Source organism: Acipenser ruthenus, chromosome 20 (genome assembly GCF_902713425.1).
Source record: "Acipenser ruthenus chromosome 20, fAciRut3.2 maternal haplotype, whole genome shotgun sequence".
In the NCBI taxonomy this organism is placed as follows: domain Eukaryota; kingdom Metazoa; phylum Chordata; class Actinopteri; order Acipenseriformes; family Acipenseridae; genus Acipenser; species Acipenser ruthenus.
The window spans coordinates 5,120,427-5,148,221 of NC_081208.1; the positions used below are offsets into that span (position 1 = coordinate 5,120,427).

Below are 27,795 nucleotides of genomic sequence, written 5' to 3' on the forward strand. Positions count from 1 at the left end.
AATCTGCTGTTAAAATTGTGTGGCATAAATTGAATTGATATGCATTTACCCATTAATTCAAGTGTAGCTACATGATAAAAAAAAAAAGTTGAGTATGTTTATTAAGACTTATATTGGTAGTTTTCTGCTCCAACAAATATTTAAGACAGTTATGTATGTCATCATTATAAAGTTTTTTTTTTAATAATATTCATAATACAGTACTATTGTATAGCTGTGGAACTAAACTTTAATAAATGGGTAATTGCATATTTATTTATGACGCACAAGATAAATGATTAGCAAAAACCGGTACATCTTGCATGCATTCCTACAGTCGGTTCAACAACACATCACTTTAAAGTCTTTTTTTCTTTCACTTTTAACACAACCCATCCCCTGTCATTAAATACTAAGTAATCAGACAACACAATATGTTTTTCTTAAGATTTATTCATAGGCTAACCCAAAAGCAGATCCGATCATATCGGGCTGAACAGGACAGACGCATTCGATGTTCGTTCAAAAGATATGATTGTACATACTATTCTAACGCAGCCTCCCAAGCGAACACAGGTTAGGTTAAACCTCTACTGAGTGGTTCCATTTGGTCCAAAGAATAATGATTTTATTTTGCTGCTGTGTCACCTGCAGATCAGGTAATTCAATGCTTGACTGTGTTACATTTGATTCTATTTGGTTCCATGCAAAACCATTACATAACATGACATACTCATGCTTCTGCATTAGCAGCACATGTTTGGCTCACAGAATGCAGTACAGTAGATGTTTGGCTCACTTACCTCTGGAGTACGTAAACTATTGGTATATCAACAATGTCTGCTTTCTGATGAAGTGGAGTGCACCCAAAGACTAAACTATAGGATCATTTAGTACACAGATACCAAGGAATAATATCTCATACCCCTTTTCCACTGGCACATCCGAGACCCTGACAGTAGGGGTGGTTTTCCACTGGTGTTTGTCAAGCACAGTGAGAACCAAACTGTGAAACTATGGCTCTACAACACATCTGAATCTGGCTTGGAGCCGAGCAAGGGCAGGGGTGGGGTTAATGATTTTCATAATTACGTCACGGCATCTAAGGCCGAGCATCTTGCTCGTCAGATCCAAATTAGAGCTCTCTCTGAGAATCATTATTATCCTCTTTGTGTAATCAGCCCTCAGTTGCATTTCAGTCGTATTCAGTAATATATGAAGAACTGAGCGGCTCGGTTGTACCGTGGAAAAGAGGTATCAGTGTTAAACTGAACATGATTGTGGAACACTGTAGCCACTAGGGACCTGAAGAAACGGTAAAAGAAAAGTCACGTCTAGCTTCTGTGAGAATAAAGATACGCACTGGATCTCCAACTAATCAGTCTGAATATTGCACCATGCATTAATGATGATAATAATAATAATAATGATCATAATCATTAGGTTTCTTGTGTCTGTTTAATTCTTCAAAGTTGCCTTCTGGCAGGATTCAGTAATCACATACGCCTCCGTAACAATAACAAACTGGAGAGTACAGGACCCGTTCCTTATCGAGGAATGAAAAAATAAATAAGGCATTTAAAATAAATTGAGAGGCAGTCGGAAATACATGCCGGGTGTAGGGAATGACTGTTTTCCTTGTGGGCAGATGGAAAAGGTTCCGAGTTCCTGTCCTCCTGAACCCAAGGAGACTGCAGAATGAAATCGCTGAGGATGCCTAATAAAAATCAATCAAGAGCTGAAGTGCTGTAAATCACTTGATTGTTAACTCCAGCAGTAAACATGCCACTCCACAAATGGCAGGGAAATCCACTGAGGGCTGAGAGGGCATCAGTTCCTGGCTACTGGTGTGTGCAGTGCCCCCTGCCCCGCGCCCCCTGCAGGCTGTGGCTAGTAGTGCAGAGCTACAAGTACTCCTCCTCCAGTTTCTGCGTGGCACACTTGATGCGGTTGTTCTCTCTCAAGTTGCGGAGCCGAGCACTGCGGCTTGTGATCTCCTCCACGTAGTTCCTGGGGAACCAGCCCCGCTCCCCGTCTGAAAGCCTGATCCCCTCAATCCAACCTGGCACAAAAACAAAGCATTATTGTATATGGTATTCCTGAAAATACCTTTACAGAAAATAGGCTATTCATCCAGTTCTCTCTATGGAGTCTCACCATCACTGGTCCTGGTTTTGGCCTGAAGGATGTCTGCCTTCTCCAGTGTCAACTCGTCATGCTCCTGGGCTTTGTAGCTCTTAATGCACTGCACCTGGGCTAAGTCTGAACAGAAAGAGGCAGCTGGTCACCCTGCAGCACTGCTATGCCACTCACACACTCTTACACACTTATCTCTTCACCCACTCCTTGACACACTTAATCACCTCCTTAGCTCACCTTCATTCTCACTGATCTGGCCCTTGCTCATCACAGGGTCTGAGGGGAACATGGCTGCAATCCACCGCTGCTTCTCACTCCTAAACAGGCAGAAACCATTCACTGATGTATGGCAAGGCTAGTGTGCTTCCCTATATATATATATAAAATACTGCATTCATTTCAGCCCTGTAATTTATTCATGATGCTGTGATTTAGGACACTCACTCCGTGTTTGCTTTGAGCAGGATCTGGTGCTTGAGTCGTCTTTCCTCGCAGAGCTGCAAGTGGAAGATGAACCCGGAGATCCCGTGCAGCTTCATGTTCAAATCCTTCACTTTCAGCTCCCCGATCTTCGCGTGCACAAACACAGCAAACTTTCCGGTCCTGTACGCAAACCAAGGCATATTCATGAAATATTTTAATGCTGATTTCTGTGGCCAACTCCGTTTTAGAGAATGCGTTTTGAAAAATAATGTCCTCAAGGAAAACTGATCCTCAATATCAGTGCAATAGAAAGCTCTACATCTTTGTGTTAAAATGTCAGCTGGTACTTTAAAAGTGAACAGCTGTATATGTTGCTGTACCTCCACATGATACACACTGTATACATACACTACCCTGTGACCCCAATACAACGTCTCCCAGTGGACTTACTCCTTCTTCCGGGACAGCAGCAGACAGTCATTGAAGAGATGCAGGTAGACAGGGCGCAGCTTGAACTTTGACCCAGGCATGCTTATGGTCTGTGTGTCCACCTCCACCAGCTCACCGTGTTTCACCAGCCAGCGGGACTGTGAGATGAGTGGGAAAATCTGTAGGGAACAAAACGAGAGTGGACCAGTGGACCGGGGTCGGGGTTCAGGTTTATTAGGGAGAGTAAATATATATATGTGTTTTTTTTTTTTACTTTATTAATAATATAGAAAATATAAGGTTAGGGTTGTGTTAAGGAGAGGACTTCTTGCCCCTACCTTGCCTTCGAAGTGGATTTTCTTGTTGAGGTGAATGAGCTCCTCGGTCCTCTTCATGGACTGAACGCTGGAGTTACACTCCTTGATAAGCTGCAGGTGTGAAAAGAATCAGGGTCAAGCAACAACACAGGGCAGCCTATGCAGTTACGAATCCATTATTAGTCATGTAGCGATGGTCTCAAAAACAAGGTTTTGCAATGCACCATGTTACCTTTTTCAGTTCATTAAATGCCTTGGTGGCTGTGTCTTCATCCTGAGATCCTGGGGCGGTCCTCTTCAGGATATTCTAAAAATTGAAAAAAGGAAGAACATCATTAGCTAATGAGGGCAATATTAACGCAGGTAACTCGTTTTTTTCAATTGGATTTTGTCAGGGCTGCTGAGAATCATATTTTCATTGCAAAGTAAGGGTTTTAGTACTTTTTTACAAACGTATTTTTACTACCAGCACAAGCCTTGTATTACAGACACTGTGTTTTGTTAATACAAGGGAAACATTAGTCCTTTTCAATAATGTATGAACGAAATGCTCAGTGTAATTGCTGCAGGGCAGATGAGTGCATGGTGTGCCAGGCTCTTCTCAGAGATAAGGGAATTCATATTCCCTTATTAAAATAGAGTTTGGGTTACGTTCAGTAAGCTATAGTGGCATATGCTATTGTTTTGTGGTATGTTGGAAAATTGAATTGCTGTGATTAAGAAATCTAGGCAAAAAAGTGGCAATAGGTGCAATTATGTTATCTCACTATAGTAAACAAATATGAACTGCTTCAAAAGAGTGATGCTCTCATTACAAACTAGAGCAGTGTCTTGATGTGTCCCCTTACCTATCCTGCCATCCGCCATCTTGAAGGGGTGTTTGTCAACGTCCAGCAGTTGCTTTTAACATCTTTCAATTGTGCGGGCATGTTAAAAATCTATTTCCAATAATAAACATGTAGACTAAAAATGTCAAATCTTGAATCGAGCAATACTTGAATCATCCACTCCACTGGTTTGGAAAGGAAGGACGTGCTGTAGCGGTTATGGTTTAACTCTTGTCTGTGGAAGGGGTTCCCCACGTCTTACCTCAACCAGCATCTTGAGCCGTGTGATCCTCTGGAAGGGCAGGATGAGGAAGGAGGTGAGAGGGAGCCGCTGGCAGACCTGATCTTCCTCAAGCCGAGCCAGGATCCCTGGGAAACGGGGATTCTCCTGCCTGGAGAGCAAGGGGCAGGTTACAGAGTCGAGTTAACACAGCCAAGATAGCGCAACGGGAGGGGATGATGCTGTCCAGTTAACTAATGAACAAGTTAGTATCGTTTACTGAGGTATCAGGTAAAATACATCTCTCCGTCAGTGAGCCATGTTGGGTTCAAGACCGCATTTGGCCGTCCACTGAAGGGACAGATAGAGCCCGCCATGAAGTATATATAAGTTAATTAATAAAATCCATCAATTCAGACTTTGAAATCACTGAACTAAGACTTAGACGGAAATAAGACTCCTATTGCATAGTAGTTTGATCCATTGCTAGTTTTTACTATGAGTTTAATAACACACCTGAGTTACTGTGGCTAATCTAGCTTGTAATAAAACCTGGAAAAGGTGAAACTGGAGTCTTATTTCCATCCCTGGAATCTCAACTCAATCAATAGGATAAACACCCTTGGCAATTCCTGGACGTATATCTCAATGGGTTCTCCTCCTGATTAAAGATGAATGAACTGAGTTTTAAGAGTAGGCAGCTGTGGTTCCTTACAGCAGCCTCTGGTAGGTCTGTTCCTGGTACGCCTGGTTGGTCACGTATGGCAGGTAGACTCTGCGGAAGGCAGGGCAGTGAGCCAGCACGATGTCACACACATCGAAACGCAGGATATCTTCCTCCAGCCGCACCTCCAGGTCCTGAAGAAACCTGCAGCGACAGTGGAACCACACAAGACCATTGTGAACAGGATGGAAAAATAAAAACGATTGCCTGGACCCTGATCCGCACAACTGAAGCCTTGTCAAATTAGTGATCCAGTGTTGTCAGTCCCTCATTTTTCACAGGCACTAGATCTCCACTATCCTCAAAAGCCTCCAGTTCCTACACTATTAACAGCATACATCCTCCCTGCCCCTAATCCTAACCCTAACCCTAACCCTAACCCTAACTCTACCTCTAACTCTAACTAACCCCTGACCCCTGACCCCTGACCCCTACAGTACCTCTCGCTGACAGCCTTGACATTGGGCAGTTTGGAGAAGAGCCACTGACGCTCCTGGGTTCCCAGACAGTCAGCCAGCTCCCGCGAGCACATGAAGTGATCCACCGCAATGGACAGGCTGCGTATGTAGGAGGCCTCGGACGTCACCAGCTCAAACTTGGCCTGCTCGAAAAACACACAGACAGACAGGCAGCTGTGGTCAGCCTGGAAACCCAATTCACTCAAGTCATGCGCGTCTTACGTTTGCTCTACACTTTTATAAGAACCTGGGGTCTGTTCAGTTGGAACAGCAGTCAATCTAAATGCTACAGTTATTTAAATCACTAAAATATACTTTTTATATACTTCTAACGTAAAAAAATATATATTTTGATTATTTAAACAATGGTTTTGGATCAGTTCAGCAGACACCTTATACTGAATGTAGCTTGTTTATATTCTGCTTCCTACATACAGTCAGATCATGGTCCATTCTTGGAAGTTTTACATGCATTTTTTTATTTTATTACACTATGTAACACAATTTTTGTTCCTGGGTAGTAAGTGTCATTTCCTAATTGCTTATGCCTCAAAAGTATAGAAAATGGCTATTATTCCCCACAAACTTTGCTTTTGTGACCAGGACAGTGATATTTTGAAATGTACCTATTTCCAATGAGAAAACGGGCGAATTTGTGTCTTTTCGTTCACATAAAGTCCGAAAAAAAAAAAACATATGAATCCAAATTAACATGTATTTATACTAAAGTAATACAAAAGTGACTACAAAAGTGAGTAGTTTTTCGAGATTTACGATTATACTGTAAATCACTTTCACGAATCAGCCCCCAAATATAGTCTCCCATAATGTTCTTGTTATACTGTCCTTGGTAGCGGCGTTAAAAGTCCAGTATATCCTGGTGGAAGCGCTCGCCTTGCTCCTCCGAGTACGCTCCCATGTTCTCCTTGAATTTATCAAGATGAGCATCAAGGATATGGACTTTGAGGGACATCCTACAGCCCATTGTGCAGTAGTTCTTCACCAGAGTCTCAACCAGCTCCACATAGTTTTCGGCCTTGTGATTGCCCAGGAAGCCCCGAACCACTGCGACAAAGCTGTTCCAAGCCACTTTCTCCTTACTAGTGAGCTTCTTGGGGAATTCATTGCACTCCAGGATCTTCTTTATCTGTGGTCCGACGAAGACTCCGGCATTGACCTTTGCCTCAGACAGCTTAGGGAAGAAGTCTTGAAGGTACTTGAAGGCTGCTGACTCCTTATCTAGAGCTCTGACAAATTGTTTCATAAGGCCCAATTTGATGTGCAGTAGTGGCATCAGCACCTTCCGGGGGTCCCAGCCGTACTCATCATACTTCAAGGCGTCCAGCAAGGTCTTGATGCTGTTGTAATCCTCTTTGAGGTGCACCGAGTGAGCCAGGGGAAGAGACGGGTACTTGTTACCATTATGGAGCAGCACGGCTTTGAGGCTCCTGGATGAGCTGTCAATGAAGAGGCGCCACTCATTCTGGTTACAGGCGATTCTGTTACAGCCTCGAACAGACTGGTCACATTGTGGCAGAAGCAGAGCCCATCTTGACGGGTGAAGAAGCTGGAAAAAGGTTGGTGACGCTTCCTCTGATCTGCGACTTGCACACTTTCATCCAACAAGTTCCACTGCTTGAGCCTAGACGTCAAAAGCTTGGCATTGGACTTGGTGGGACCAAGATCTCTAATCAAGTCGTTGAGGTCTTTTTGGTTGGGGTAGTATGGGTTTCTCTCCTCAGCTCCACCTCTGAAATTGTCATCTGGATCTACAACGTCTTCCTCGCTCTCTGACTTGCTGCTCTCTTCTAAAGACGGCTGCTCTCTCTCTCCGGAGGAGTGGGTACGGGGAGCTCATGGCAGTGTGGCACCGGGTCGATGGATGAAGGAAGGTCCGGATACATGATAGCAGGTGCATTCTTGCCAGTCCAACGTTTGGAAGGGTCCACCATGCAGAAGTAGCAGTTGCTTGAGTGGTCAGTGGGTTCCCACCAAATTCTTGGGATAGCGAACTTCATGGCTCTCTTTTCCCCTCTGTACCATCCTACAAAAATACATTTATTTCACCCATGACTAATGTGTAAGAGATTCTCACAACATTTTTCATATATGACATATTTTTTCAATAACATTGAAAATTGTAAAACATTTTAAAATTAAAAACTTTTACAATTTAAAAAATGTTAACAAATTTTCTAACATAAAATTCCGAGCAACAATTGTCCATCTTACCTTCCAGAGTTTTTTTGCAGTGCTCGCAGGTGAAATGAGGTGCCCAGGGTTTGTCTTGATCCCCGACAGGCATGCCGAAATATGCCTTGTAGGCCTCACACATCTTAGCAGATACTTCCACGGAGTACTTTTTCGCTCTTGTCTTGATAAATTGGCCGCAGACATAGCAAAATGCGTCTGCCGGATGCTTGCAGCCTCTTGATGCCATCTCAGAAAAATGCAGATATGTATCCACTTAGGCAGCTGGAACTAAACTGAACTGGTGGGCTTAAGGCCCCTGTATTTATACTACTATTTATATTACTGGAAAGTTCTAGAAAGTTCTAGAAAGTTCTAGAAGTTACTCCAAGTTTACTCAGCACTGAATCTATCTGGAATGTTCTGGAAAATAGGTAAATTTCAAAATATCACTGTCCTGGTCACAAAAGCAAAGTTTGTGGGGAATAATAGCCATTTTCTATACTTTTGAGGCATAAGCAATTAGGAAATAACACTTACTACCCAGGAACCAAAAAAAATTAAAAATTTGTTACACGGTGTAATCAATAAAAAAATTGGGACTTTGAACAAAGGACATTGGGTTGTTTTTTTAGCACAGAGAAAAGAGGCACAAATGGAAGCCGAGCAAAAGTAAGTTTGGAATGGAAGGTAGGAAGCAATTTCCTTCCACAAATACATGGAATAGCCCATCAGGTGACATAGTAGTACCAACAAGGGACGAGCCTTGATGGGCCGAACGGCCTTTTCTCATTCCCAAACTCTTGTTCTTGTGTTCTAACTATTGGAATTAAATCACATCCTATGCAGCTCTCCCTCTTTACTAGACTTTACTTAACGAGGGCAGTGAATCAGTCAAGCATACTCTTTTGATAACCCCCCTATTTGGTTCATTGAAATGCACTTGCTAATGCTGATCGGCATTTGACTCTTCTATTAGTCTGGGTTTACAAGCCCTGACCTCCTGTAGCTTGCGCTCTTCGTTGCTGAAGGTGGCGAGCATGCCGCTGGCGCGCACGTCGGGAATGTCCTGCCACAGTGAGAAGGCAGAGCCTCGCGAGGAGCGCTGCGAGCGGAAGGAGTTGGTTGGCGAGACGTTGCAGCTGGGCTGGGCGACCCCATTCTCATCCTCCTCGTTGATGGCGTCTGCCCACTGCTGACGCTGGATCTCCCGGTTTATAGCAACGTCGCTGTATTCCTGGTACAGGATTGCTATGGAAACCACAGAGCAGAGGACACTCTTAAAAATATTTGAGAAGCCAGCATGTGCAAACACTACGGTAGATCTCCTTCAGTCTGTGCGTGCAGAATTGCACCATGTTAAGTTTCCGATCAAGGTATCTTTTTTTTAATGAATATATATTTTTTCAAAGTTATAGAGTTCACACAAACTGTTTTAACATTTCTAAAATTGTAATTAAAAATTCATGACTGAAGGAGCTATATCATATATGGCATATGTGAATGTTGGCCTTTAATTCATATGTGGGCACACATGATCATTCTATGAGGAAACCTTGTGATGCCTTTTCTTTAAGTTTTTAAAACATGTACAATGCTGAACAGGAAGGTCAGATCTATACTGACATTACACAACTGTTTTGTCTGCTGTTATTTTATTGATCTTTCTGGTGGTGGGCCCCCAGATATCAATGCTGGTGTCGTAAAGCATTGAATATTTATAATGGAACAGGGTTGCGGTTTTTAAATTAGACCTGTAACTCTAAAGAGATACATTTTTCATGAATTTGTGTCATTCTTCAACTTCTTGACACAGCCCCAAATAAAATAATTTTAAAAAAAAAGATTCAAATATGAAAATAATTCTTACAGTTTGGCATAAATCTTGAAAGCCTGTTTATGTAGCTGGGGAAAGCTGGCGTGTAGGCATTCTCCTCTATGGAATTCTTCCTGTAAAGGGAATGAAAAGTCAAACTCATTTTAAAACAAGCCTCCCACTCACCCGCTCTCATTTTATAGGTATATATGCATTGGAGCTAATGCTGCACATTTGTATGCAGATCTAGGAAGCATAACTTTTCTCAAAAATCCAGACTTCTCTCGCTGGAAGATATATAACCCCACTGAACAGCCAATATTTGAAAGAACGAACAGAAAAAACATATTTGTAAAAGAATTTATAAGGTTTGAATAGATGTATAGAACTGGATAGGATTTCCTAGGAAAAAGATTAATTTGGTTAGACCATCTTTTAAATTGGATGCAAATTGAGAATTGCGGTCTGTCTAACCTATGTCTCGAGGTCCCCTTGTGGACGTGCACTGTACAGTCACCAGGGAGTGGGGGTCCTGGTCCAAGGGGGCTGTGAGGAGCACTGTCAATGGAACTCGCTGAGCTCTGATCCCTGGCATTCTGCTTGCCTGCGGCAGATCCATCAAAGACAAGGGAGAAGATTAAAGCAGATCGACATTCTTCACAGCCTTCACAGATCAAACGTCTTATTTAGTAAAATAGGCATTTAGGTTTAAGTGTGCACAGAAAACTGCCGCTACGCAACCAGCCGCACTCTAGAAATAGATGATGCTTAACCCTTTCAGCACTGACCTGCAGTTTTGCTCTAGCAGACTGACTGAGGGCTGGTTTCACAGGCCTTGATTAACACAATCTTGGATTACCTTGCCAAAGGTAACATTAGGTACTGTAGTCCAATATGTGTACTAATCAGGGTCTGTGGAACTGTTCAATTAGGTATGCAAAGGTAATCTTTCTATAAAATGATTTACTACCAGAGAATAATTTAGCTATGGCTAGCGAGTTTTAAGTGTTGGTACGTTTACAAAATGTCAAAGGACCACAGCTATGGCCTAAAAAAAATATACATGAACATAATTTAGGTATTTTATTTAATATCATGTATTAAAGAAACTACAAAATGATATTGCAAAAGTCTATCGGAAGCCATAATAATACAGTATTTCATGTTAGAATTCAAAATGTCAGACTTTTTACATTTTTCACAATTTTTCGTTAAGTATATGGAAAACTACAAAGCGGAATGTCATTAAATATGTTAACATGACATTAGGCAGCAGGTTTGATTCGACTTTATGAAGCAAAACTAGTTAATTCTATAGGGTGATGCAAAACTTTTGGCCATAGCTGTACACAGCACTTACCTTCAGGACTGAGGCTGCGCGGGGCACCCTTGTCCTTTGGCGTGACCCTGGCGGAGAGCGATTTGCCCAGTTTCAGGGAGAAGGAGCTCTTCCTCTGAGAGAGCTGCAACCGGCTGATCAGCTCCGAGGCAGAGAACCGCCTGCGTTCCTGCTCACTGTTCCGAGAGCTCTGATTGGCTGTTTCTGCAGCCAAAATGCCTTCAGAAAAGTCTGTCATGTCTGCCGCATCTGATGACGATTTATCCTGAAGAGTGTGTCCCGGCAGGATTGTGTCCTGCTTCTCTGCGGGGGGTTTAGTCTCGATCCCCCCTGCCGGCAGGACTGCGTCCAGGGGGGAGGCTTCTTTGGTGTTCATCTCCTCTTCAAAGATGCTCCCAGGAAAGAGATACTCGCACTCCAGACTCGGGCTGCTCAAAGACTCGTCGCTGAGACTCTCAGGGGAATACACTTTCATCTTCCTGCCTGCAGAGCAAAAGTATCCTGCTGCTTAAGCCTTCTTGTTGGTTTTTAACAGAAAGTAAAAGTCATCTTTGCTACTCATTCCTTTACTACTATCTTTATTTTAATGGTTTCTTGTGGTTAATTGAGGACTGGCCAAAGTTAGCATTGTTGACATCACATGATACCACCATGACAACATCAATGTGTGCAAGTAAAAAAAATCTTATACTACTTTACCTGCATGCCTGAAAAATGGAGTAGTAAGGTGTTTTTGCCATGGTGGTATTATGTGAGCTGAAAACCGTACTGTACTGTAGTATTTTGGCAATGGTTAGAGAAATAACCACCAGACATGTTAAAAAGAACACACAAGTAAATAACAGAATGATAAAAAAGACTTTAATGTGTTTCAGTGTGTGCGTGTGTGTGTGAAGTAGGAAGTAACAAACTCACGGACTGACTTCTCCCGATCGGAGCCCTGTGAGGTTCTCCGCTGCAGGCCACACAGTTCCAGACTGGGCCTGATGTCGAGGGTGGGAGAAGAAGCGTTGCAGGACTCCCAGTCACTTAGGGGAGAAGGAGGGGTCTTACTAGGGGGGACTGAATTCCTCTCCAAGTCCCTCACACTGTGTAAGTCCGCCCAGCTGGGCTCCCCGATGGGTATATCCTCCGGCCCCACGTTGTGGTCCACATTGAGCCTCAGTCCTCTGTAATTCCAGCTATCTGTTGAACACACAGTGCTTGGCCATCCGCTGGAGTCTGAGTGGCTGATGGCTGTGCCAAAACAAGGCCCCTGGCTCTCCAGGGCTGGGGCATGCAGTCCGTTAGCGCTAGAAAGGTCAGGTAGCTCAATGAAGGTCAGGGACTCCTGCTTGCACACGGCAATGTGGTGCCTGGGGAAAGGCCTGTCCTTCAGGCCCTCGCTCAGAGCCTGGGCCTCAGGTGAGCCGGGAATCCACATCTCGCCACTCTCTCCTCGGTACAGGAACGTTTTGAGGTGGGGATGGAAGTCAGGAAGGGGGCGGTAGTCCATATCCAGGGAGCAGGGTGTGCAGACACCTGACGCTGAGAGACCGAAGAGGAACAGAGAGAGACAGTCAGTTGGATACCTCAGTTGGATGTAATATTTAGTCAAGTACCCTCAAAAGAAACCTTAAAACTGGTCTTGAATTCAAATCTAAACCCTATGCATTAAACCATTGGATTCTGTTGGAGAAAATAGCCTTCAAAATGCAAGAAAACTAAACAGAACTAAACTTTATTGGTTGTTGACTTTATTTCCTTTTAATTTCCTGTTTTACCGGTAACTGGACCTCCCCTGAGCTGTACATGTGCATTCTATGAAGCACGTAGGAAATTGTGAAGCCAGATGGAGTCCAATTACATCTGAATGTGTTTTGGCAGGATAATTGGGCATCACCTGAGCCAAACGGCAAATGAAGTCTAGAAAAGAAAAAGAACAGCAGCGAAACAAGAGACACAGACTCCTAATGCATTTTACTATGAGCTTGATTAGCCACAGTGTGTAGGCAACAAACTCAGGTGTGTCTTATTAAACTCATAGTAAAACCAGGAATGGATCAAACTGCCATGCATTGGGAGTCTTACTTCCATCCTTGGGACATTTAAGATATTGTTACGTTATGACATGCAAGAAAACGTATTTTAAAGCCTTGGTGATTACTCTTTTAACCCCATGACTAGCGATACCGCTGGAAACAAATTCATTGTGAAAGAAGTTGGGCATTTAGTGTCAAATTACAGACTGCAGTTGGTGGCCAGTAAACAACCATTTCTACATTGAAACACTTAAACCGGGCCATTTTTATTGCCAATTGGAATGATTTGTTTTAGTGGATGGGATCTGGACAGAACCAGGATAAAACCACTCACTTTTGTTCCTGGATCACTAGATTCCAACCAGGCCCCAGAGCCCAGAGGTGAAGGCAGTCGCTATCCTGTAGAGGGATACTTCTACTGCGCCAACCAGGTCTCCTTCCCTTCCCTCCCTCCCTCCATCCCTCCAGACAACAGGTATGCAGCAGCTAATCCTCCCCGAGCCACCAAAACCATCATCTGTGCCGAACGCAAACCTGTAATACTGCTAACCCCCCCTTTTGTTAATCTGTCTGTTCTTTTGGGTAAAAACACACACATGCTGCATCGCTGATAACTAGCTGCTACCTGTGCACTTCCTAAACAATGAAGCTTTTCATCTCCCACCAGCTGGAAATAACTCCAGGAAGCCAGGAGCAGCTTGGGAAGGGTAGGTGTGTAAGGTGGGGGAGGCAGGGATGGTTGCCTCCCAGACGCTTTTTAGGGTGGTTGTCTCTGTCTGATGGCCGCAGTCTGTCGTCAGCACTTTTGTTGTTAATTGGTGCTAGATAAACGTTATGGTTTCCTGCTGTGTAATCTGAAATGGCTCACTGAGAATGAATCCTGGTTAAGCAGGAATAACACCATGACTCCCAACAGAAAAAAAAAGAAGGTTTGGAAAAATCCCATTGAGATATTATTAAAAACAATGTAGAATCATGAGCAGACCACAGCGTTACTGGTACTAGCAATGACAGCACTGTACAGTGGCCCTGATAGGTTAGCACAGTGGTTCTACAGTGTGTAGTTCTTTATGCAGTACCATTGTGATACCACGGTCCTATGACTGTCCCTTAGATGAGAACCACTTCTAATCCAAATCGTGTTATAGGAGAGCTAACCTGATAAAGAACCAAACCCGGTTGCAGTAATGATCACAATAAGCTGTGCCGGTTCACTAAACTCTTCCATGGGGAGTTTCACTTTTATTTGTGTCTCATAAAGCATCTTGAGCAACAAAATGCAACCAGACCACTTAACTGGTGAGGTGCTTTCAATATTATTCCAATCAGCTCAGGAATGTTCATTTTTACCTCTTTATATTTTCCAATCTGTGACACATCCCTGCTTGTCTGAAATGTGGTTTTGCATCACTCAAACTCAATCAGGCTTAATTAGCAACACAAAACCCTTACTCATGTTTACAGCTGTCGTCTATAAATCCACAGTAAAGGCTCCATTTCAGAATTCACTTCCCTTTCCCTCCCTCCAGACAACAGGTATGCAACAGCAAAATCCTCCCTGAGCCACCAACACCATGATCCGTGCAGAACGCAAGCCTGCAATGTCTCTCTGTCCGTGCTCCCTGTAATATAAATGCTGCATCTCCCAGTTGCTGATCTGTTTCATCCATTATAGGCTTGACTGTAGATCTTACAGGCTTTGATGGAGAGCTGACATAAGATGCTTATATTCAATTGCACCAGTCTTGACAGTTACTGGGGGTGTGCTGATACTCTTACACATAGTCCTAATTGCCTTTAAGAAGTGTTTATCATCAGGCATTAAATAAATCCATTCATTAATGTGTTGAGTTAATATATATATATATATATATATATATATATATATATATATATATATATATATATATATATATATATATATAATATATATCTGCTTGGAAGCAAATTGTAAAGGTGAGGGAAGGACAGCTTGTCATTATTGAATGGATTTATCAGCACACCCCTAACAGTTACTTTTTTCTTTCTTTAGTAAGTCATTCCACTTTGATATTCATTGCAAAATATCTGGGCTAACACTGCAGCTTGTGGGATTGATTGGTATAAACACATTTAGAATTGTTTATTTCGTTGTACATTTGCCAGACTGTCTGCATTGATTAAACTGAAGTGTAGCAAGTTGCATCAGGGTATTTAAACCAATGTGCAACGTGTTTCAGGGGCAGCTGTGACTGACACATCACTCCCCCACAGAGCTGAGAGGCCACAGACAGATTTGGATGTAATTATAACATTAAGTAGTCTTGCAGTAGTGAGACAAGCTGAGACTTGTACAGACAGACACAGTAGCCATTGCTGAAACACTGACACAGAGATTAGGACTTGCTGTTAAGTACCCAAACAAACCAAAATCACAATTAAAAAAAATACAATACAACATTGTGAGAGATTCAATAAAAAAAAGGGTCTTTCTGCATTGGCACTGTGAAACCCTACAGCTATGACAAAAGTTTTGCATCACCCTGTATAATTAACTAATTCACTATAGGTTGAATGAAACCTGCTAAATAATGTTATGTTAACATATTAAATTACATACCACTTTGTAGTTGTCCATATACTGAACGACAAACTGACAAAAATGGACAGATTTGACATTTGGAAATCTAACATGAAATATTGTTCTACTATTATGGTTTCCGGTAGACTTTTCGATACCGTTTTGTATTTTCTTTGATTACATGATGTTAAATAAAATATCTAAATTCGGTTCACATAGTTTTTTATTTTTATTTTTATTATGTCACAATCCAAAAATTCTAAGTGATGCAAAACATTTGGCCATAGCTGTACACATGTTCACGTATTCTACAAAAATAATTTGGCTTCACTCTATCAAACAATGAAAACAATTCAACCAACCGCTATTGCTTTTACTAAAATTATTTTTTCAATTTTGAGTCGCCCTGTGTACTCCCAGGGGTACTCGTACCCCCGGTTGAAAACGCCTGCCCTAGAAAGTGAAGCATCGGGGCATACTACTCTACAGGGGGCCTAACTGAATATAGCCACTACTGGACACTCCTTACACACATGGATAGGCCTAAATCCACTGGTCAAAAGAAATGACGTCATGGCTATTCACAAATATTGCCGAGTGAACTGACATGACAACTTAATTAGTTTCTTTGTGCAACCCCACCTTTAACATACCTGACCGCCAGTGGTTCCAGAATTCTGAAACGGCCAGTCATGTGGTTCCCCTGCTATGTGCATTCAGGGTCACTGGAAGCACATTTAAATGGTTTGCAGACACACTGTGAGTAAGCATTTTCTAGGAGGATAGAACAGAATCTCTCAAACTGTTTCCCTATCCGGGATGCCCCTAGGCTACCCTGTTCAAAATAATGCTGTTTTGCAACAACCAGAGTTTTGAATCATTTGTCAACCTAGTGATGAACGCCGTGTGGTTCTGTCAGTCTGACATATACATAAAAGTGAAAGAACGGTACACAGAGAAATAACTCCAGGGCAGTTTTCGCTTGAATGACCCTCATATATTATATGCTTACTCACCTCTGGTTTCCCATTTTAAGTGCTTTCTATGATTTTGTAATAATGACCCTTTTAAATGTATGTTACTGTTTTAAAATGGTGTTACGTTGCTCTTTCCCTCACCTGCCAAATCAGAGGATCTCTTTACATTACCTCATGCTGGACTTCAGTACAAGGATATGCAAACTCTGCTAGCTATTTAACAAAGCCTTCCCTTCTCAGGATTTATTATATAAAAAAAATATACATATGATTTTAACATTTAAAATGTGAAACATGGTCCTTGTGCAACTTTACACACTAACAAGTGTCTGGTCTTTATCGAGTTAATTGAAAACTGACGGTTGTTTAAAAACTGTTAATTTCGAAATACTTTTATACAGTAATTTGTAATTAATCCATTCACATACTATGTTATCAAAAGAAAGAATGAATCCCAGTCTCAGAAGCTGTGTGCATCTCCCTATTGAGCCAGGCCATTTACTAAGCACAGGGCGGGGAAGGAATTCCAACTATTTGTGTAACAGTAAAACCGAGCTGCAGGCTATTTCAGACTTGCAACTCTGGAAAGGGCGCTGTTTACACTAACACTGTGATACTCAAGTGTTATGTGACAGTTGGGTAAATTGTGTTTGCACACGTCTTAAACCATTGCAGGTCTTTGTAAATTCTGCACAGAGTGTGTATTGAAGTGATCTCCTATAAAGATCACGATCCAAGTTTCTAGCTTGGATATCAACAAGCCTCTTTTCATGAAAAAGCTCAGTAAAGCAGGCTCATTGATCAGGGGTTTTATGAAATTACATTGCAAATTAATAACCCGGGGTGATGTGTTCCATTTTTAATCCTGCACACTCAATCCAAAAGTCGGAGTCGCTAATGATGCGTGAAACAGGGCCAAACCCAAATTGTTCTTAATCGTTTTCAAAGGTGATTATGTATAGGGACTTGCAACTAGGGTGACCAATGCAACTCACATACTAATGCATGCAAGTGTTCAGTTCTGATACAGTAGCTCGCTGGTACTGATTTACATATATTAACAGTAATTCTGCTGGGGGTGATTTGTTTCTAAATTATACAAAATTTAAATAAAATCACTTTGAATTCTGTGTTTTTTTGAAGACAATGAAGACTTTTGAAGACGTTGAAAAATACTTCAAGTCAAAACATTTGTCATTGGATTTTGAGTTTCTTTTAGAATTTAATCATAGCAGTGAACGAGCACCCCTATGGTACTGTACATTATTACAAAGAACTGTAAAATTACAAGGGGGAAAACATGGCAGAGGAAAAATGTGCATACTCCACAAAGAGAGCAGAATCGAAGAAGATTAAAGAGACATCATGAAGCATCTCCTTAAACTCACACAGTTGCTGGCTTCCTCCTTTTTCTCTTACTCCACCACTTGCAAAATCCTGGTGCAAATCAATAAACCCTAACTCTCTTGCCCCTGACAGGAGGCCAAGCACATAAATCCAGTAAAAGTTCAGGGTTTTTTTAAGCAGTGCATTGTCTATCTTTCATATCAAATCATTACTTTTTTGTTGTTGTTGTTGAAGGCCAGATTGTGACAGTTAATTATTTAATGAGTTACTTTGAAGTTAGTATGGATCTCAGGGATTTTGAAACCGATCATAAAATCAGAAAATTGACAGCCACTTACAGTTTTTACTGCCACTGAAGGTCTTTTTTCCCTGACTAAGCAACAGTTAGCCTGGCATTGATTGTGTACCCATCATATGACTATAAGCACCAGCATTAAAAATCTCTGGCTGCAATTCCTTCTACCAGTACTTTCACTTACAGAAAAGTCTGTAAGATCACTGGGATACCTGTGCATTACTGTGTAGAACCCTAGCTGAACCATTAGCGAACCACAGCACTACCAGCAATGGCAACATAATGGAGACATATTGCAGTCCTATTACAGGTAGGTACTGATTTACGTTATAAAAGTTCTCCATAGTAAAAGCAGAGCAAAGTGTAATAAAGCATAGTGAAAAAAATGTAAAGCATGGCTAATCATTTAAAGTATGGTAAAGCATAAACAAGAAACATGGCAAACCATGGTAAATTCATAGTATAACCATTGGAAAAAGCATTGGAAAACTGCAAAAGTACCTTGCAAATGTAACGCTTAAGTTTGCTAAAGTCATTGAGAGAACTAGCAGATATATACACTCTTCAAAATAAACAGCTATTTCAACACAGAGAAGGCCTACACAAACCTTGAACTGCTCAACAAATTAACAAGTAAAAAACGTAAACACAAACACAGCTGCTCTTATCCCTTAGCAACCACCAACAAATTTACCCCCTGAACAACACTGAAATCAAATTAAAAAACAACTGTAAACCACATTTTTAGTACAGTACAGTATATACCCAATAATGAAGAATCAACCTGCTGTAACACCACAGTGTGCTACAATTGAGGCAAGCAGCATACAGACAGCTTCAAACACAATTAGGAAGACTAGTCACAAGCTAATGCTAAGAGCGGGCTCGAAATTGTCACGTTTGAATGTGATGCGTTATAGAGACACAGAGAGAGACTACTGCCAGATGACAATACAATCTGAGCAATGCCTGGACTTATTAAACATAGACTTTCTGCACAGCCATTTAATGTTACCCAGGACTCTTTTGAATTTTAATGCCTTTGACTTTTTGGATCCTCCATATGGAATTTTAACAAATGAAACAGACCTTTTCCCATGCACTTCAGAGTATATTGGCTCATTGCAGCGAGAGTAGAAAATGCATTCTAAAGTTCATGAGTTTCCAAGTCATTCCTACAGGTCTTTCATTCAAAGTCCCTTCCGCAGAAAGATGTGTCTCTATCTAGAAAAGCTTGATTGAGGCTCAATTAGGTAACCTGACACAAGACTCAGAAATATTAATCCCATTTTGAAAAGGGTTACAATAATGGCCTCAAATTCACAATAGCATCCCAGTGGGATATCAGACAGCTGTTCATTTGGAATTCCTATAGATTTGGGATTAACATTATGCTGTTCTCTTTTCGGACTTGCATCTCTTTCAGTTCTGGAAACAGGGGTGTAACACAAGCTGTGCTAACCCAAAACACAAGCTGTGCAAGTTGAGACAAGCTGTATACTCTTGTTTTGAACTGTCAAGGATAGTTCTCACAGTATGTTTGACCTACAGGTCAAGATCCCTGTGTAAACCTGCCCAAAAAGTCTCCTGCCCCCCAAAAAAAGACTTAAAATAGCAACTCTCGGTAAAGAGACAGCAAACAACTTAACAAGCTCATCGCTTTCTGGAAATTAAACAACCTAAACTTGCTTTTACAGTTTGCTGGCCAAAACAAATTCAGCAAGTCTATTATAGGTTAAGAGAAATCAATGGTACTTCAAGAGGTATTAAAAAACCTCTCTTTGCAATGGAAAAACTACAGTCAACAGACTCCTACAGTAGTGTAAAAACATCTAGCTGCTTTGGTAATGAATGTATATGAATCCATTCCATTTGTGACTTCAAGTAGCCTTTTGCCAGGTAGGCAGTTTTTACTGACATGGGTTGATATTTACTTCATCATGCAAGCCATCATCCTCTTTCACCAAATCCCAACTGGATCTGCATTTTAAGAACTTCACTTTGTAAATTCCTCGAGCCTAGGACAGGACCCATTAAAGAAACCATTAGAAACTTGCCCTGGGGCTAACGGTGTGACAAAAATGGACGAGATGGTCAAAAGTCTCAACATCTCTTATTCATGTTCATTTTTTCCAACCTTCACAAGCCGGGACACTCCTGCTAACGGTCAATATATCAGTCAAAATCTAAAAGTAGAAGTAGCTGCCAGAGTGCTGACAGATGGAGTTTGTCTAGATCGATTTTAGGCTGGTTTTCAATTCTCGATAAAGCCTAGGGCCTACAGAGCTAGTCAATTGAACGCAGAATTAGAACTGAGCCTGCCCCGCTCCCCCTCCCTCCCTCTCCCTCTCCCTCTCCCTCTCTCCATAAGGACGCTAAGCCGCCCTAGCCAGTAGAGACCTGAAAATAGTCAGCAAGTAGCTAAAACAGCAATTTAACTGACAAGAAAGACAGCACTTCTGTTCAACAGTCGGGCAGGTGTGCTGCCATGTCCATTAAATAAACTGTGCGTCAAGAGGGATAAATACCTTTTATTACATACATCTGCAGGGCACTCCCATTCACATATCTTAATGTTACCAGGGTGCCGAGAACATCAAGCCATTTATGATTTATATCTTAAGGATGGCTCTTTTTATATATTATACAGTAGTTCTGCCAAAAATCATAAGGATAAAGATTTATGGCAGGGTTATAATATTTTAAACAGGTTCCAGCTTCCCTTAACTTGACCTTGAGAATTACTTTTAAATGTTTGTGACAGCGAAAGTATCGACAGCAGAGACAGAAGCCTCTATCTGCCTGTGTTTTAAGGCTGATTCGTTTTCAGAGAGAGGCTAATCATTAAACTAGCCAAAAGAGAACTGTACAGCATTCTTCTTTTTCTTTGACAGATTCTAAGGTTCTAGTGTCATCAGTTTCTAAGCACAAGCCTGATATCACCTGTGCTTTTCAAACAAATCAACAGTTTCTATTGGATTTCAACCAGTTACTCTTTAAAGACTTGGCAGGGATAGGGTTAATTTCTGTCCCTTCCAGATACGTGTGTGTTTGCAGAGCCACAGGTGTAATTAGTTTATTTAATTTAATTGTCTACCTGTTCATTTGTTTTTAGTTTAATTAGTATCACCTGCCTGTAATTTAGCAGGCAGATATTTAAACAGTGTGAAATATTGGATTGGGGTGGTCTCCAGTCTGTGTGAGGAGAGAGAGGCTGGCATGATAAAGAAACCTGTGTGGTTTTGTAAAGGAAGTGTGGAAATGTGTGTGTTTGAAGAATTGTTTTAAATCGGTAAACGGCTTAGCCGTCCAATTTTAGTGAGGAACCAAAAGTAAAAAGTTTAGCTAGCGCTCCAAAATTGAGTTTTTGTTTTGTTTATTTATTTTTGTTTGGTATTTCAAATAAAGGGCACAAACGCACTGTGAAAGGTGTGTGAGTCAGTCAATCACAGTGGTAGTCAAAAGTTTACATACCCCAATGGAAATTTATAATTTCTAGAAATTTCTCGAAAACAAATATTTTTTATTTTTGTATCAAAAGATTTGCTTTTGTGGATGAGGAAAGTTAGAAGAAATAGAAGTCTACAATTATTTATTTCAACAATTTTTTTGCAATACTCCAGTGTTATTAATAAAATCTAAAGCCTTAGCATTATCATTTAAAAACAAATTGAAGTGAAGAAGCAAAAGCTTCTCAGTGCTTTAAAAGGGGGGCTTGTGATAAAGTTGATACAGTTAATAAACCAAGATAAAGAAATGTGTTTTAAAGCATTCATTTTGAGATCAGTCTACTCTACTGTCTGCAGCACCTGATTCACTGTGGAGGACCCCCATACAAGTACTTCACCTGTCATAACTTTGCTTAGCTTCTGAGATCTCACAAGATAAGCATCCAGTGTTGTGGCTGCAGGAATATGGTACTCTGAAGAAACAATGAGTGGTGTCAAGCATTCTGCGAAAGAATCAGTTTTCTTTTGAATGTCCCTTCATAAACAGGGAGTATATCTCAATGTGAATATCAGCGATTCAGGGATGGATATAAGACTCCCATTGCATAGCAGTTTGACCCACTCTTGGTTTTGCTGGGAGTTTAATAATACACCCCTGAGCTTATTACCACTGTGGCTAATCAGGCTTGTAGTAAAACCTGGAATGGGTGAAACTGCTATGTAATAGGATTCTTATTTCTATCCCTGCAATTATTATGAAAAAAGACCAATTCTATTTCGATTTTGTGGTAACCCAAATGGCCTTATAAATAAACCAATACTTCATTCTAAGATAGATGTACAGCGATCTGAACTGCATGAATCACAGTAATAAGCAGAGTAACCAGAGTTTCTCACAAATCCTACACCTGCATGATGAAAGGGGCGTCATTTTGTTCAGTACAGAGGCAGAGGAAAACCAGTAAATGATATAGCGTTGCTGTCGCTTTGGTCTCCCAGATTTACAGAGCTTGTTCTGGCTTGGCCTGCAGCTGCGATGGCCCTGGGAGGGGTTGAGCATGAGTTCAAACATGTCATTATCTTGTAACAGACTGGAGCTGTGCTTGGAAGCAACGCAAAGCAGAGCCCCTAAAAGAGAATCTACCTGCAGCAACTGCACATGCCCAAAACAAGGCTAGAGAAACTGATACCAAGCTGGCTCTAACATACTAGAACCAACTTGGAGACTCTGTGGATGCAATTTCATAACCTTTCATCTTATAAAGAACAAGGCTGTGTGCATATTGCAGTGTTTCATTCTTCACGCTTGCTTTGATTTTTTTTTGGCATGTGAGACATGTATCTCTGGTTAGTAGTACATACAATGTGCCCTTCATTTCTACACATATCACAATAAAGAACAAACCTGCTTTGCTTCAGTTTTCGCTATAAAGCAGCGCTCACAGTCTCAAAGAAATGTTTCATGTGGTCAAATGCAAACAAGCATCATTCAATTAACCTTTACACCTGTATTGAATTTCTAGATACCTAGTTTGACCTGCTTATACAGGATTATTTTAATGAAGTCTTTGCTGTGTGCTGCAACCCGATCAAATTTGTTACAAGACAGCGGCTCCCGAGTCGTAAAAGTCGTAAAAGGCGCTCCGCGTGGAGTGCAGGATGTGCCCTATAGCCTGGAGGTCGTCGGTTCGAGTCAAGGCTATTCCACTGCCAACAGTGGACAGGAGCTCCCAGGGGGCGGTGCACAATTGGCCAAGCGCAGCCTGGGGTCGGGGCTTAGGTCAGCCAGGGTGTCCTCGGCTCACCACGCACCAGCGACCCCTGTAGTCTGGCCGGGCACCCACAGGCTTGCCTGTAAGCTTTCCAAAGCTGCGTTGTCCTCCGACGCTGGAGCTCTGAGGTGGCTGCATGGTGGGTCTGCAGTGTGAAAAAAAGTGGTTGGCTGATGGCACACGCTCTTTGCTGCTCCTGAGTCAGCGCTGGGGTGGTAGCGGTGAGCTAAGCCTAAAAAAACAATTGGCTATTCTAAATTGGGAGAAAATTATTAAAAAAAAAAAAAAAATTGCCGACTATGATGTCATCCTATTCAAAGCACAGAGGAAATGCATTCAGGGTTTTTATAATGGATTATCTATGTGAGGGGTGTGTTACTTGCATACATTTTCTTGAATACAATTACTAATATTGGCCTTCTGTTACAGGAACATGTATTGGCTTTGTAAGCAGCTTTACTGTAGGATATGTCAATTCAGAATTCCCACAGAATGTTGGTGTAAACCAATGGAATTCACTTATTAGAATATGATTAATAATATGGGGATTATGTGGGCATGTATGATGTGTATTAAAACACCTGTGATGTATAATAAAGATCCTATTCACAAAATTCCCTTTTAGGTCAGTTTGCTGTTTGCGTTACTACAATGTAAAGTTTTAGGTCAGGGAGGTAAGGTACTGGCCTGAACCTGTCAACAGACAACTGTGTAACAATCAGTTGGTAATCCTGGAAATATAACCCTTACCTCTCTGTGTGTATCGTTTGCCTCCTCTTTCTCAACTCCACCTCTCTTTTTGGCTTACCAAGAGGGAAATCGAAATCTCTCGGCATTCACAGAGCGCTGTCAAGAAAGACTGAATTTTCTGAAAAGCTAGGCCGAACACAAAGTTGTCATATATTGAGTCTATATGAGTTCTCCTGACTAGACTAACTTGTCTCTCATTTGTAGCAGGGCAGTTGTTGTCTGATGTTGACAAATGCCAATCGCACCTCTCCCTTGAAATATATCTCAAAGACCATTTGTCACTTTTCATTTAAAAATATATTCTGTATTGTATTGCTGACTGGTACTGCGCTGTATAAAGAGGGTAATAAAGAGATCATAGTTTCAAAGGAGAGGACAATAAACAGAATGACCTTCGCCCTCCAAGAGGTTTAACACATTGATTATACAATCAAAACCACAATGGCAGAGCCTTCATCAGGTGACGTGTTAGCATCTATAGTTTTCCATTCGCTTCCTTTTAATTAGTCTGCTGGCAAAGTGAGTAGGAATTCCTTCTTTCTTTAGGGGATGGCTGGTATCTCTTTGACACACCTCAATTATACTTTTACAGGTGTGCATACTTCTGTTTGGAATTCAAAACTCAACCAAAAAAACAAGCTAAAGCTACAGTGTTGCATTCAATCTGTCACTAAAGAACTAGTATCAGCCCGCGGTGTCTGCTTGCTGCTTTATCCCACAGTGTAGCCCTCTGTGCAACTTGCTTTACTACTATACTGTCCAGTTTGTTTACATCATCCAGTGGCACAGCTCTCTCCCCTGCATCCTACAGCCACTGCATCACCCTCCATGTGCTCCAGCGGTTACCTGCAGCAGTTGCAGGTCATGAATGTCATTGAACAACAGCAGGGTTATCAATGCTTGTCCAGTTCCAAGTGGGGTCGGGTCTTAAAGGATCCCAAAGATTCAACAAAAACAATGTGGCTTGGTAACCCCTTCCATACACACAGTATAACAGCTCATGCAATGTTTTTGTTTGACTGATGACAATTTACAGTTAAATGAAACTATCAGACTAGAGTCCCAGCTGTACAGCAGTCTTGACCTCTCCAACTGTAACAACACCCTGCTGAAAATTCCAGCAACTGCCGGTGAACTGGGGACCAGCAAGACGAGGGAATTGGAACAAATATTGACTGGTTTCCAGCTGGATACCAATCGGGTATATAACAAATGGTGTGCAGCAATTAGATTCATTTAGAAGTGTGAACAACCTTTTGACTTTAGAATGCTCAATTAAAAGGACCATGAACCAGCTGAGCCGGCTCTTAGACCAACGTTAAGACTATTGACCAGTTAAAAACATATATAGACCAGTGCTGGTCTTTGCTTGAATTACCAATGTATTAAGTAGTCTATCCGTAAGGACCGATATGCTACAGCGTGAGAGCTAGTCAGACTTCCACAATGTACAGTCATTTGCCTAATGACTATGGTGCTGAATCTCTTACAATGGCCGTGGCATCACATTACTCTATGACAGAGGAACCCTGTATGACAGCATCACAAACACATGACTGTTTATGCAGCATAGCCAGCACCAGCTCCCATGCTCTGCATAGACAATTCATAGTGGTGTACAGGGGACCAACGACCCCACACTGAATGTTGTGCCCCACATTAAAAATCGGTCTAACCCTACACAGCATTATCATGTCTGTATATGATGTTACTGTAGTTTATCACTTGTTCCCTAATGCCTTTATATTACATTATAAAGTGCTAGCACTATACTTATAAATTGCTTCTTGTGGGGGGTTGGGATTGGGGTGTTGTGCCCCCACAGTATAATAATCCCTGCTAAGCCACTGCTACCTGCAAATCATAACCCTAAAAATGTAACCCCCCTGCAAATAGCCAGCCAGACTTCTAGCATTTGAACCAAAATATATGACTATATTTAATAGCATCTGCACAGTATTAGTGCGACAAACTAAACAGTCTACTCTTTGAAAATATATATCAACAAGAACACATTCTCAAGCTGCTCTGGGTCTGTAAAGAAGAATGCAGCCATCAGGACAACTAATGCTGATCAGTAGGATCACCATTAAACACAGATTTAGTTACAAACAAGCATAAGCAAAGCTGACTTAATCAGTACAAATGCAGCAGTTTACCTCATTGGAAATTGTGTCTCCTTCCCCAGCCACTGGGAAGCCTCTCAGCTGAGCTGCAGGTATAGTGAGCAATATCTGGAAGCGCTGGGGGTCCCATTACTGCCCTCGCGCCCCTCCTAATCCTTTTTTAATCCTTTGCTGATCCCGTGCGCCCATGAATGAGACTTCCTGAGTAGCGCAAGGACAAGAAAGTTCCTCCTTTCCTGCTCGGCTGTCCAAAACATAGAGCACACACTCCAGTAGCTGCTGCAGCGAGTTTCTCTTGAAATGTTTATCCACCTCTCCAGCTCTCCCCCCCTCCCCCCCTCTCTCTCTCTCTCAAGTTATTTATTGTTTCATCTAGAGCACCTGCCAGCAAAGGGGAGATGAACTGACATGCCAGGGGAAGCCGTGCCTGTGTGTGCAGAGACTCTGCTGTAGTTAGCTAATAGTGAAGTGCTGTAGCCAGACCAGACACAGATAGGGAGAGAGGGCGTGTGTGCGTGTGTGTGTGTGCAGACCATGCAGAAAGCTGTCGTGACATGCCTACAATCTCTTTTCTCCTTCCCCCCTCATCTCTCTCTCTCTCTCTCTCTCTCTCTCTCTCTCTCTCTCTCTCTCTCTCTCTCTAACCTCCTGTGTGTTGAAAAAAAAAATCTAAGGAAAAAAAAACAGGTTAGACCAGAGTCAACACCACATGCTCAGCTTTCCTTCAGGGAAACCCAACGGCTACTGGAAGAGGCCAAGTTCAATTTATCTGAAGCCACTGGCAAAATAAACAAAACAAAACAAAGCGTGCTACAGTATTCTGAGTGTTCACACTCTCCATGGCACTTTTGAGCCAATTCCATTTTACAGTACCTCATATACAGCTTCAATCACGGGACTGTTCTAGCTCCGACATTTCTCCTTCACACACTCAATCCCTGGACTTTCCAAATAGGGGCGAGTGCTGGGAGAGGTGGGCCTGAGGTGGCTGAAGACTACCCCTAACAAAGACCTTGCAGAGAGAGGAGGTGGCACTGAGGAGTAACACACTCATGTGAGCTGTGCTGGAGAAGGGGAGAGGCAAGGAGAAGGGGAGAGGCAGGGGGAAGGTGGAGCAGTTGAATGCTCTTCCACAGCCTCTGCTTGCAGTCTGCACCTGCCTTGGTGAAGTGGCACTAGCGGACCTGAGACTGCCTTCTTCGTCACACATTGAAGGCACCTGCCCCGCTAGCCTGATAGAAATAAGCAGACGCAAGGATTAATAACCTTTAATAACCTCCCTGAATTCCTGAGGTGGGTTTATTATCCATTAACTGCCTTATTATTATTATTATTTATTTCTTAGCAGACGCCCTTATCCAGGGCGACTTACAATCGTAAGCAAATACATTTCAAGTGTTACAATACAATAAGAGCAAGAAATACAATAACTTTTGTTCAAGCAAAGTACAAGTGTGACAAAACACAATTCAATAATACAGCAGATAATAGTGATAATTACATCAGGATATGATTAAATAGTGATAGTTACATCAGGATGTGATTAAGTACAAAGTACTACAGGTTAAACACTTGGCAGATTACAGTATTCTGAAGTACAGGATTAAATGCAGTAAAATAGGGGGCAGATAAGATAA

The 27,795-nt window shown here is 41.8% G+C and overlaps 1 protein-coding gene across 1 annotated transcript; it reads right to left on the reverse strand.

Annotated features, from left to right (window-relative positions):
* LOC117425374 (rho guanine nucleotide exchange factor 19-like) lies at nucleotides 1-26,480 on the reverse strand. The gene is made up of 16 exons (XM_058993251.1): nucleotides 26,192-26,480; nucleotides 11,777-12,388; nucleotides 10,883-11,344; nucleotides 9,997-10,126; nucleotides 9,577-9,656; nucleotides 8,707-8,957; nucleotides 5,499-5,659; nucleotides 5,050-5,202; nucleotides 4,377-4,506; nucleotides 3,520-3,594; nucleotides 3,309-3,398; nucleotides 2,992-3,149; nucleotides 2,563-2,721; nucleotides 2,356-2,435; nucleotides 2,137-2,241; nucleotides 1-2,041 (listed from the first exon to the last, which is right to left on the reverse strand). The coding sequence occupies exons 2-16, from the start codon at nucleotides 12,354-12,356 to the stop codon at nucleotides 1,884-1,886; spliced, it is 2,772 nt and encodes a 923-aa protein (XP_058849234.1). The 5' UTR covers nucleotides 12,357-12,388; nucleotides 26,192-26,480; the 3' UTR covers nucleotides 1-1,883.
* Between the last annotated feature and the right edge of the window lie 1,315 nt (nucleotides 26,481-27,795).

Coding starts and splice junctions, on each gene's coding strand:
- LOC117425374 (XM_058993251.1), bottom strand. CDS start 12,356: ATGGACTACCGCCCCCTTCCTGACTTCCATCCCCACCTCAAAACGTTC. Junction 2,436..2,562: donor CTGCTCAAAGCAAACACGGA/GTGAGTGTCCTA, acceptor CTGCCTGTTTAG/GAGTGAGAAGCAGCGGTGGA. Junction 2,042..2,136: donor CAAAACCAGGACCAGTGATG/GTGAGACTCCAT, acceptor TTTTTGTGCCAG/GTTGGATTGAGGGGATCAGG.